At 39.7% G+C, this 12,719-nt stretch overlaps 1 protein-coding gene across 1 annotated transcript in view; it reads right to left on the bottom strand.

Moving 5' to 3' along the window:
• Window positions 1–1,598: 1,598 nt before the first annotated feature.
• Window positions 1,599–12,719, bottom strand: part of LOC129252881 (uncharacterized) — a 335,534-nt gene continuing 324,413 nt past the window's right edge. The window contains exons 11-12 of the mRNA XM_054891021.1: window positions 2,496–5,395; window positions 1,599–2,441 (exon numbers count right to left, since the gene is read on the bottom strand). Coding sequence (XP_054746996.1) covers window positions 1,599–2,441; window positions 2,496–5,395 — 3,743 coding nt within the window. The remainder of the gene's footprint in view (window positions 2,442–2,495; window positions 5,396–12,719) is intronic.

Genomic DNA, 12,719 nt, shown 5'->3' on the forward strand with positions numbered 1-12,719 from the left:
ACCAAGCAGCAGGGTCCACTTACTGGGGACTTCTTTTTGTGTAAATTATTCAAGAGCAAGTATTTTGCCAAGAAGTTTAAAGTCATAGAGCCTTAAGGGGTTAGGTGGGTTTCAAAATTTCAAAAAATCGATTTATTTTTTTTGTCTTATTAAATAGTATAATATGTTTAAAATATTCTCCTAAAATTTCAAATTGATCCGAGTAAAATTCTACGAGATAGACCCTTCAGAAGTTCCGCCCATCAGGCAATGTCAGTGCAGCGTTTCGTTTTTAAACGCGTTTATCTCAAAACTCGATTTTTTAAGTCGGTGGACACGATTTCTCGAAAAGTTATGAAGCGATTTTGTTCAAATGTTGCATACATCTTTGGAATAACATTATCTCGTGCTTGAACGAAGGAATTTTTTTTCTATTCCAAGTAATTTTTCAAGGGCATGAAGGGTGCAAATTCTACTCAAAATAAGGGTTTTTTGTTTTCAACGCCGCCAAAAATGTAATTTTTGTTTTTTTTTTTCCTTCGTCCAAGCACGAGTTTGAAACATCTACTAACAGAAAATTTTTTGTTTTTGAATTTCAGATGAATCTGTCATGAGTTATCCTGGAGACGACGTGTCCACGCCTTAATTTTCAAAATTTTTCAATGAAAATTTCACAAACTATTTATAAAATATGTATCTTTTATGTTAAATTGATGGAATGAAATATTCTGTTGATTAAATAAAAAAAAATTCATAAAAATGTACCTATTTTGAGCTTTCGAAACCCACCTAACCCCTTAAGATCAAGAGCTCAAAAATACTCTTGACGAAGTCCCGCTAATCATTTAATTTTGCTTTTGGATTATTTGTTTACTAAATAAAAAAGAAACAAAATATTTTGAGTTATGGAAATCGTGTTTGACCTTTATGTGCTTGTCTGTGTTCACATACGTCAAATTTGCAAAATTTATAAATCTTGCGATAGGATGATTAATTTTGCGACATCTTGTATTAACCGAGACGCTGACGAATGAGATGGAAAATGTGAAGAAAAAAGGACCCGCTTCTGTCTTACCAATGAGGGTAATCTCTCAATCGGAACTACATGGATGAGATAAATTCTATATGGACTTACTCCTAAAAAAAACGTGTTTTTCTAGTAATTTAGTCCATCCACTGGCTTCTGATTAGTATGGAGCACCCTATATTAGGACGAATATGACCAATGAAGGAAATTACGATTGAAACTAATTTACTATTACTATGGAGTGCTGAAAAGTTTATAAATGCAAAAAAAAGAAAATGCAAGCGAAAGGTCAACCCCAGGAAACTTCATAAACATTTTTATCTATTTACAATGGAATAGACAACGACAATCAACATCTAAAGCGACCATAAAAGCAAAGAACCCCATTATGAAAAAGATGAGTTGATTGTATAAATAGAATTGCCTTGTAAAGGAAGAAAACAGTTTGTTAAGCGGAACAATAAAATAACATCGGCAGTCTAATAAATAAAGATGTACTTTTGAGCAAAATAAATAATTAGTAGCTATTGCGTTGCTACTAAAAATCGTTTTAGAAAAATTGCAATGACATTCATGACTCTCGAACAGTTAATTACTTTTGTTGCAGTTCCGTGCGTACAGTGCCCGTGGACGATGACGAGGAGTTGGAAGATGTGTCAGTTGCCGTTGAAGCATTAGAGGATGTCGTCGATTCTGAAGAGGTAGAGCATGTCGAGGATGTCCGAGAGCCTGTTGAACATGCCGACACTGAGCTGTGGCAGGAATCGCGCGCTGTTACCGCCCTGCTGTCATTGCCAGCAAACGTCGATGTTGTATTTGCCATAGCTGCCCTACTAGATGCCAAAGCCGCTTTTAAGGGCTTTGTTTGTGCTAATTGTGCGGCAATGGCATTTGCTATTGTTCTTGTTGCATTGGGCGTCGTTGTTGTTGGCGTCGTTGTCGTTGTCGCCGGTGTAGCTGACATGCAAGTGACAGGTACGCGCGTAAACGTTGCTGCTGTTTCGGTTATTTTTGTTGTTTCTGTTTCTGCTGGTATAGATTTCAACGTTGCTGGTATTTCCTTTTGCTGCGGTTGTACTTGTTGTTGTGATTCTAATTGTGCTTGTAAACTGCCAACGCTAGCATCTCTCAGCACTTGTGGCATGTGTGGCAGTGCTGCCACATCGCCTCCTTTTCCGACTGTAGCACTAATGTATTTTGCCGTTTGTGCCGTGTGAGCTGCAATTGTTGTTTTCGTTGTTGTAGTTGCTGCTGCTGCTGCTGCCATGGCATCCATTGTTTGCATGCCACCCATAGCTGTCACCTGTTTGTCGATGTCACTATTTGTCAATTCCTTTGCGCCCAACCGGCAGGTTATTTCAGCAGTTGGTGTTGTTGTTGGTGCTGTTGCTATTGTCAACTGGTTCGCTTTGGCTACCTCATCGGCAGCAATTGGCTTTAATGTCGCCGCTGTTGTTGCTGTGTTGTCCGGTAAGCGTGCCAAGGCGGCAATTGCGCCTATTGAAGGTGACTTCGGAAGTGTTGTTGTAGAATGATTCGTGATTGCTGCTTTTGTTGTAGATTGTTCAACCGTTGGCGCATTCAATTTGGATGCTGTCAAATTTGCCTTTGCTTTAATTGCCAACTTGTTGGGTTGCGCATAAATGTCAGTGATGCCAGCGTTAATAGCAACATTTTTGTTGATGTTGTTGTTGCTGCTACCAGTAGGCAGCATATTATTGTGTACACTACCACTTTGATGGCCTGTCAAATTCATTAAAGTGGGTGTAATTAACGTAGTAGGTGTTGCTGTTGCTGCTGTTGTTGGTGGCGTCGCTACACCCGCTATTGCTTGGCTGCCTGTTCGCATGGGTGGCAAATTAGTTGGCTGTTGTATCGCATAAACGCGCTCAGTGTGATGTGTATGTTGTTGTTGTTGTTCGCTTCGTTGTTGCTGCAATTCGTCTTCCTTGCTCACGGAAATCGGACGACTTTCGAAGCTTTGCAAGCCAGCACAGCCGCCACTACTTAAGAATGTTGTAACGCCGGCCACACCAGCTGTCGCAGTCGCCGACTTTGAGCCGATTTGAGTGCTGGTTGGCGTTAATGATGCGCCAGATATGTTGTGCATAGCTGTTGTCGTTGTTGTTGTTTTTCTTGCTTTGCTTGTTGCGTCATCCGCTCTATTGCCTGACAAGCTATTAAAGACCGCTTTCGCAGCTGTGGTTGCTCCATTGCGCCGTAACGTGGAGTAATTAGCATCAGCACCGCCAACTCCTGTCTCAGCGCCAATCGCCAGCTGCTTCTGCTGCGGTATTAAGGGTCCCACAATAAGCGTATTTTGCGTGATTGGCGGCTCTTCCTCTTCCTCCGCAGTGCAGTCGTGCGCTAACATTAGCGGTGATGTCGTAATATTATTGCTATTACGGCGTTGCGATGGTTTACGTCCAAGCGTGGAAATGGTGCGTGGTGGGGGTAGTGGTGGATAGCGTCCACCCACAATGCCACTTGCACCCGTTGTGCCGCTAAAATGTGGCAGAAAGCTATTGGGTGGCAGTGAGTTGCGTTTGTTGGTGGTGCGCAAGTCCAATGTCATGGGCGGTGAATCGTCGGCATTCGTATGCAATGGTACACCACTGTTAGGTGTTGTTTTTATTGTAGGTAAAACTTTCGGATAGTTGCGACTTTTAATAACTTGAAGTTGTTGCGCGTGTGTTAGGCGTACACCGGCTAAAGCATCTGCAGAAACTTCATCATCGTCGCGACTGGTCACATTTATGTCCTCATCCACGAAACTGGTCACCTTTTCATCGCGCTCAGTTGCACCACAAATATTGCTATAATATTGCTGCATATCCACCGGGTCAGAATGTGAGTGGGCATGCTGTGGCGTTGGTTTGTATACCGGCAACTGGCCCTGTTGTGGCAATTCGGCCTCACATGGCTCGGTGGCAGCTGAGTGTTGGCGCACAAGCGTATAACGCGACGAGTCCAGCGAGTTTTGTGGCGTGAGCAGCTCCTGATCAACCACCTCCACTTCCTGGCAAATGATTATATTGCGCCCATCGGCCTTCAGTTTTAGCACCTCGATGGGCTCTTGCTCTAATATGCTACTGCTACGCGCCTGTGGTGTGGCATCCACTGCAACGCTAACTTTTTGCGGCGCCTTGGGCTGTTTAAAGCTGCCACCAGCGCTGCTGCTGCGTAGCGAGGAAAAAGTGGGCGAGGATGATTTTTTCGAACCACTTTTAGAGCTATCCGTACCGCCGTTGGCACACGCCTTTACCTCTGCAGCGGCGCCAGCTGCCGCAGACATCCAAGCGCATACCTTTGTGTGTGTATCTACGGTGGAGGTGCTTAGTTGGCGTGTCATTTGAAAGCCGTTGATGGGTGAACGTTCCGTCTTAACTGCTTCGTATGTATTGGATTTGCGCACAATATCCAAAATGTAGCTGTCATCGCCATCATTTTGCTTCGAGCGCTTGAACTCATCATCGGTGGTGCCATCGTAGCTGAGTATGCCGCCTAGTTTGCGTTGCATATTGTGCGCTTTCTTCTTCTTCTGCAGCAGGAAGGTGGAGTAGATGATGACATTGAGCACAATGAAGACAGCAATCAGTCCGATGAGCAATTGTATTGTCGTCTCTGATTTGGCAACTTCCTCTTTATTGCCTGCGTTACCAACAGCACCAGCGGCACTGCCTGCATCATCACCTGCGCCACCGTTACCGCCACTGCCATCACCAAAACCACTTTCATCTTCTGTAATTTCCGTTTTTGGCACACCATAAATTGCATTGCCGCCGCCAGCCAATGCCACGCCAGTGCCAACACCGAGCCCAGTAAAACCACCCAGGCCATTTGTTGCCGCTACACCATCGCCAACGCTACCACCACCAGAGACTGCAATCATGCCGCCACCCATTACACCCGTTGCTGCCATTCTATAGTGTTGTTCATCATCGGCAGTCTTCGTTACGCCAAACGTTGGTGGCGCATTGTACATATTCTCTGCTAACGTATCCATGCCCACAACGCCTCCGCCGTTTGCGTTGGCTCCCTCATTGCTACCACCTAATTTCCAAGGCTCTTGAAGCAGTAGTTTCAGTGTGCGTACCGGATCCTCGGCACCATTATCACGTGTGCCAAATTGACTCATGTGCCCGGTTATTACTTCACTGCCACCACCAATGCCATGCCGCTGCAACGGATATGTGCGGTGCATTGCGGTGGCAGTGCCGTCACGTGGGCGTTGTGATGCAATAGCCCCATCAGCTCCATCGTAGACGGTTGCATGCAAATATGGTTGCCGTTGAATGTTCGCAATTTGATTCAGTTCATCGGGTAGCTCTTTGTTCCAGAAATTCATGTAGATATGCCGGTACTTGTAGCCAATCGATGGTGGTATGCCTGTGAATATATAATGAAGAAATTTGAGTGTATAGTTATTCAAGCACAAATGTATGCATATATGTATGTATGCACGTTAGGGTGACCACTATTTAGTATCTTTCTTGATTATTTTTACAAATAAAGCCTATGACATTATAAGTTTCTTACAGACTATAGGCAAGACAAATTTACAGCACCTTAGCCAAATAAGAAACTAAAGGGAATATTAGTTGAAAATATCAACGAATTCATATTTGTTTAATACAGAACTCGAGATCTTTTTAAATTCACTAAGTGTAATGCAATTACGTATATATCCAAGTTTCCAACTACTCTTAAAAAACACTAAAACTGATACGGAAAAATAAAAAAGTACAATCTACGGAGCCACTAGCAACATTAAATATAAAAGACAGGGAGAGTACAAATGGAGAAAATGCACAGAGCACCGCAAAAAAAAAAGAAAATCGACATAATTCTTGAGTCACTTTAAATTTGCACTTTATTACTACTATAATTGATTGAGTTCTGAAACTGTGTACTCGAAATATTTCTTCTTCTTCGCTTATTTATGAAAATTTCTGCTTACAAAAATGTATCTAGATAACTTTTAATGTTCGGCGGCCGCTGTAGCCGAATGGGTTGGTGCGTGATTACCATTCGGAATTCACAGAGCGAACGTTGGTTCGAATCTCGGTGAAACACCAAAATTAATAAAAACATTTTTCTAAAGCGGTCGCCCGTCGGCAGGCAATGGCAAACCTTCGAGTGTATTTCTGCCATGAAAAAGCTCCTCATAAAACAAAAAATATCTGCCGCTCGGAGTCGGCTTGAAACTGTTGGCCCCTCCATTTGTGGAGCAACATCAAGACGCACACCACAAATTGGAGGAGGAGCTCGGCCAAATACCCAAAAAGGGTGTACGCGTCAATTATATATATATAGCTTTTAATATAGTTAAGTGGGTTTGGATGTTCTGCATTCGTGCCATCTCTTCGGTGGCCGCACCACCGGTCTAGTATGGACTATTCTGCCGTTCATCGCCATATTTCCTATGCGTTTGCTCGACATTCTGCGAGTCCTAATTGGAGCAGTCACATTGCGTTCCATGCGCTAGATCTTTATATTATAAAAACTTTATGGATGGACAGACAAATAACGATTTTAAAACATTTAAAAAGTCCAAGCGAATCACCGAATAAGTAAAATAGAGTGCGTCGCAACAAGTACATACAGCCAAGTATTACATAAAGTTAAGCTACAGCAAATACTCAGCTCTTGACGCTGCAAACAACCAAGAGCCCATTGGCATCCTCTGTAGTGTAAATGAGTTTCTCAGAAACATCGGCACATCAAATGTAAACTCGCTCTGATGGTCAGGTCATTGAACACGTTGATAGCTTTTGTTACCTCGGCAACAAAATTACTAAAAATTCGAAGAAGATATCAATGACCAAATAAATAATGCGAAAAGAGTTTTTTTTATAAGCAACAATATCTCACAAAGCACAAAAATATAAATCTTCAACTCCAGTGCCAGGGCAGTGTTATATCGTTGCACAACTTGGAGTTTGACGTTGTTGCCTACAAGTCGCGAACTTCGAGTTTCTATCAACCGATGCTTACGACAAATTTTCTGGCCGTATTTCAAATGAGAGCATTTGTTACACACAAAAACCAGCTCAGTCAAAATTTAAATTTGGACTAGAAAATAGACTTGGCTAGGCCATATTCTACGAAGACCAAACAACGAAATCACCAGAACTGTGTTAGACTCAAACCCACAATACGAGTACTACTCAGGCGGGGACGTCCACGGAATACATGGATCCATTGTACTGAAGTGGAGAAACGCATCCCAATTATGCTAGAACCTAGATGGAGATGAACCTGCATCGACACTATGTTTATTTTAAAGATTTTACATTTCATTCATGGCTATATTATAAATAATGGACATAAGAGGACAGTTCAATAAGTACCCTTGTTTGATGTCGGAGGGCGATCCTGTGGGAAATTGGTGTTAGCATCTTGTGCTGCCATCTATCAAACAAATATCAGATTGATTGATAGGTTAGTTTGGATTTGGCAGCTATTTGAGTAAGACGTGCATCGTGATTTTCGCTGAGATGGAAAAAAAGTATCGTTCGGTAATTCGCTTTTTGTTTTTGGATGGGGAAAATGCGAGGAGATAAAAGCAAAGTTAGATGCTGTCTATGGGGATACTTTGACATCTATGACCACAGTTAGATATTGGTTCAACGAATTTAACCGTGGGCGAATATCCGTTTTTAATGAAAAGCGACCAGGACGCGCGGCAGGTGTGGTTACCTGGGAAATTATTCAAAAAGTCTACGACATGATTCTCGCTGCTCGAGGACCGAAAGTGCGCGAAGTAACAGAGGTCAGAGGTGTGTTGGCCGAAACGGCAATTAATATTTTATATGATGAGTTGGCGATGAAAAAATTGTCGGCCTGATGGGTGTCGCGATTGCTCACGGTGGACAAAAAGCGAATACGACTGTTAACTTCGAAGCACTGTTTAGAGCAACTTAAGCGAGATTTGAATAAATTTTTGCATCGGGTTATCACCGTTGATGAAACCTGGATTCTTTATTACACACCAGAAACTAAGCACCAATCAAAACAATAGATTTCTCCCGGTGAATCTACTCCAATGAAGGCGAAGACAGTCCCATCGGCCGGAAAGATCGACGAAATGGCGACGATTGTTGGGATGTGAACGGCGTCATCCCCATGAATTTTTTTTAAAAAAAGGAAGAACGATCACAATGGACAATACTACAGTGAGTTATTGGACCGCTTTCACAAAACTCCTTCAATGACCGACCGCATTTGGCGAAAAAGAAGGTGCTATTTATTTCACCACGATAACACACCAGCAGTTTCAACCGGAGTAGTCGTCGCCAAACGGCACCTCGCATTCTCCCGATCTAGCTCCCTGTAGCTTCTTTTTGTCTCCTAACATGAAGAAATGGCTCGCGAGAAAAAAATTTAGTTCACAAGAAGAAATCATCGCCGGGACAGGGGCGTATTTTGGAGAGTTCGACAAATCCTATTTTTTAGTGTATCTTTCTAAAATTTTGGAAAAAATGGTGTCTTCATATCTAAAACGGTTACTTATTTTACTCCCCTCGTATATATGTACTTATATATGTATAATAGCTCTAGCAGAAAGGCTTATTAAGTTCTAAGAATTTTTTATCAAAATGTAATTCTTCTTCAAAAACCATGTAAATGCAAATTCGACCTTTTATACTAGGGTTTATACACTGTACGGTTTTAATTACATTTTCTGGAAAGATTTTTGATATGCAATTTTATAGCCCGCTAAATTTTAGTTCAACAAAGTGAAAAGTTTAAGCATCCCAAAAATTCCGTTGATTTTTCTCTAATTTTTTTTGTCTCTATGGTGTTGCGCATTTTCTCCTATAACAACTCTACAAAAAATTTTTATAAGGAAACAAATTATAAAAATCAATGGGATTTTTTAGCACCTTCAAATATACCTACATTTAATATATATACTAAAATTTAAAGAGCTATAAATTCTTGTACAATTATTAAATATTATTAAATTATTATTACTATTTAGTATTATTATTAAATATTATTAAATTCTGTTTAAAACCCATAAAATTGTGAAGGAAAGTTTGTGGAATTTTTATTATTTTTATATGAGTACAAATCTTTATGTGAATTCATATGAATTGATGTGGGCCAGCTAGATAATGAGCAATACTTGTTTGCAAAAATTATGAAAATTTAATGTAGAAAAATAAAATAATCAAAATATAGATAGGCTAGAATTTATTGAGGGCTGTACAAAAAGTTGCATGCTAGTACTTTGCTAGTACTGTATATGTCACCGAATCGCTGTACCGATTTGAATATAACTCCAAAAGTTATTGAAATCCCATTATTGAGCTTGCTGGGAGTACTGAATACAGTCTTCACAGAACAACAATCTGAGGAGCGTATTTTTTCAAAAATGGGCAACAAAATATTTTCTTGCAAAAAGCTTCTTCACACTTGAGGTTCTAGTCTGGATACTTTCATCGATTAGCTAAAAATTTCACATTTAGCACCTATTTTTTCTCTTTCTTTTGGGAGATAACTTTGACTTACAAGCCAATTAAATACAGAAATCAATAAAAGAAAATGACAATGGCCACATGCTAAGGAAAAATGACGACAATGCCGCTAAACACCCACTACGCTGCACTCCAGTCCAACAAACTGGTAGAGGAATAGGCAGACCGCATCTGGTGAATTTGAGAGCCATTGTGTAGACGGTATGAAGTTCGAAACGATGTTTTTTAGCCATTCTTGGTTTACTCGAGCTTTTTGAGACGATGCTCAGACCTGCTGAAACATCCATGATCTGCCACCGCCTTCAAAGCAACCTCCAGAATACTTTCCCGATAATATTTCGCATATTTCGCCTTAACGCCAGGCTCGATTGAAATGATTGGGCAAACCATTACCTATGGCGGGTGCTGCTTCCTGGCGGCAAATCGATGACTCAAATTATCGTATGAACGCTCGGTAAAATAAAGCCTATCGTTTTGGGAGTTTACGAATTGCTCATTTTGAAAAATTTTCTCGTCAGTAAACACAGTGTTCGGGACACGAAAATTGCCCGCTTTCTGCCAAACGAATCAATTCGTTCGCTCTCCTAAGTCTGATTTGTAGCTGCTTTGGTGTGAGATCATGCTCCATTTGGAACGTGTAAGGCTTGACTTTGACATAATATTTCAGCATGCGGTGGTTGCTTCGGTCAGATATTTTCAGTTCTTTCGCCATTTGAGTGGCACTTCATCGGGCACTTCGCTCAAGTCGCTTCTTCACTTTATGAACCATTTCATGTGACGTTGCAGTCTTTTGATGACCACCTCCATGACGACTCGCGATGCTACCAGTATCATTATAACGAGTAATGGTGCGATAAAAAAGACTTTATGGGTGTATATATATTAACTTAGAGGAGGGTGTCCTGCAAAAAATTAATGAACTCTTCATGTTCCATACAAGTTATGGCTACCCTAATGCACATACACATATATATGTAACGGTAGGTGAAGAAATATAGTGCGAAATAAAAGTGAGTTCACTCATTGGGTTACGTTGTATTGAGTTGCAAAACTGAAAGCCTCTTGGAACTCAGCAACTGAGTACTCGAAAATTTAAAGGAGCACAGAGCAGTATTTGCATACGCCAGACGGGGCATTGCACGAAAAACTTTTGGTGCGTTATTAATTTTTATGGACTGCTTTTGATTATTAAAAAATATGTATCATATTAATATAATATTATGTTTATTTATTTAATCAGTCAATGAATTACAGAAGTTTTAAGGTTAAAAAAAAATGAAAAAATCTATCTCAACAAATTTAGAGATTTTATTAATGGGGAAGTCTACGGTGAATTTTAAAAAAAATCGATTTTTTTTTTATTAGCTTAAAAAATACTTTGAACCCTCTTAAATAAGGTACAATATGTGTTACAGCTGGCTAAATTTTTCTTCGTTGAAATTTCGACCTTTTCCCGAAGCGCTCCAAAGCGCGTACCTGCGGCACATGAAACTTTAAACGCATTTTTCTCGAAACTAAGTTTTTGTATACGGTGTACACGATATCTTGAGTTCTGATAAATGAATCAGCTTAAAAATTTAATTATATATTCTCTGTAATAGTGTCTCTCGTCTGACATAGGATTTTTTTGATATCGTTATTTGTTAAATTGTTATAAACAATAGTAACATCAATTTTAGGCAAAAAAAAAGAAAAAAATTTCAAGAATTTTTTTTTCAACGCCAAAATTTTTTATCGACATAATCCTACGTCAGACGAGAGTCAATACTATGTATATGATAACAATATTTTGTTTTTTTGTTTTAGATCACCGAAACGTAAGATTTCATGTACACCGTTTAGGCACCTAAGAAAAGCGGACCTGCGCTTGCAGAAGTGCCACAGCGGCCATTTTGAATATTTTGACTTAAAATTTTTTTTTCAAAAACTTAAATATTTAATAGAGATAAGAGTTTAAATAGATTTTATGTACGAGCAATATTTTGTTAGAAATAAAATCCGGAAAATAAGCCTGTTTTTCCCCTTGTCACAGTAGACTTCCCCCTTAAACTCAACTAAGATTCTAGTAATTAGATGATTTTGATCATAAAGAGATTTTGAGGGACTAAGATAGAAAACCACCGAACTACGAAAAGCTTTGGCCGGAATATTAAAGAAAACACTCTCAAAAAGCACCGGACAGCCAACAACACCACGGATAAAAACAAAAATTAAAGACAAAGATAAGTTGTGCTATAATTTTAAATTATGCTATGATTAAGCAATTCACAATTTAGTGGCTTTTCGATTGCAAATTCTGGGAAATTTTTTGTTGTATTGCCAAATAACATGCATATTCCATGTTGACTGATTGTAGACTCCCCTGTTGTATTCTCAGGCGAATTGAATTTTTTATCTTATTGCACCTTGGTCCAGAAGTCCTTTAGTAGTTAACAAGCCAAATAGATTAACAATGGAGATCTACAATTAGATCTCTCGAAATAGATCTTTTTGCAAGAGCAGAAATTACTAATAAACATTTTTTTTTATTAAAATACTGAATTTTATTCAGCTGGTATATTGCCATTACTCTTAGCATTAAACCAAAAACAGCGAACCGTTCAAGTGAATTTTTGGAGAAAAATATTACGAACAAAATATATTAATATTAAATGCATTTTCTCTATAAAATTGTTATTCAGAAGTAAGTAAGAAATATAAGCTTCAGTAAGGGGATCCTTAGATTTGCGAACTAAGGAAAAAAGAACTGTAGCAAGCTCTTCAATCCAGCCACAATGAGGAACCTAAAACCCTTCATAAACGCGTCAACAAATGTCGATAAGAAATACTTTAAGAACCTAAACGGCGGATCCAAATCATTTGCCGTGAGAGGCTACATGTGGTCATGGCCGCTTTCTTGTCAAAGTGCGCCGAGGACTGCAGTGGGGCCGTTACTATTATACAGGTAATCCATTCCGTAGGGAGAATTCTAAAGGAATATTTCTAGCCACAATAGATCGAAATTAGCTACTAGAATAAATAGCAATTATTATTTATTCCTTGGAACATCTTAAAAGTGTACAAGAATTAAGTATTCAAAAATGCACACACAAATTTAGAAGATGCATTGCTTGTCATTGGAGCATAGAGCGCAAACTAGTGTCTTCCAATGGCTTCTATCATATGCGAGGCTCTGGTGACTCCAGGAACCAAATTGCATGCTTTTAGAGCATACTGTCCTCACACAC

This window comes from Anastrepha obliqua, chromosome 1 (genome assembly GCF_027943255.1).
Source record: "Anastrepha obliqua isolate idAnaObli1 chromosome 1, idAnaObli1_1.0, whole genome shotgun sequence".
Classification (NCBI taxonomy): domain Eukaryota; kingdom Metazoa; phylum Arthropoda; class Insecta; order Diptera; family Tephritidae; genus Anastrepha; species Anastrepha obliqua.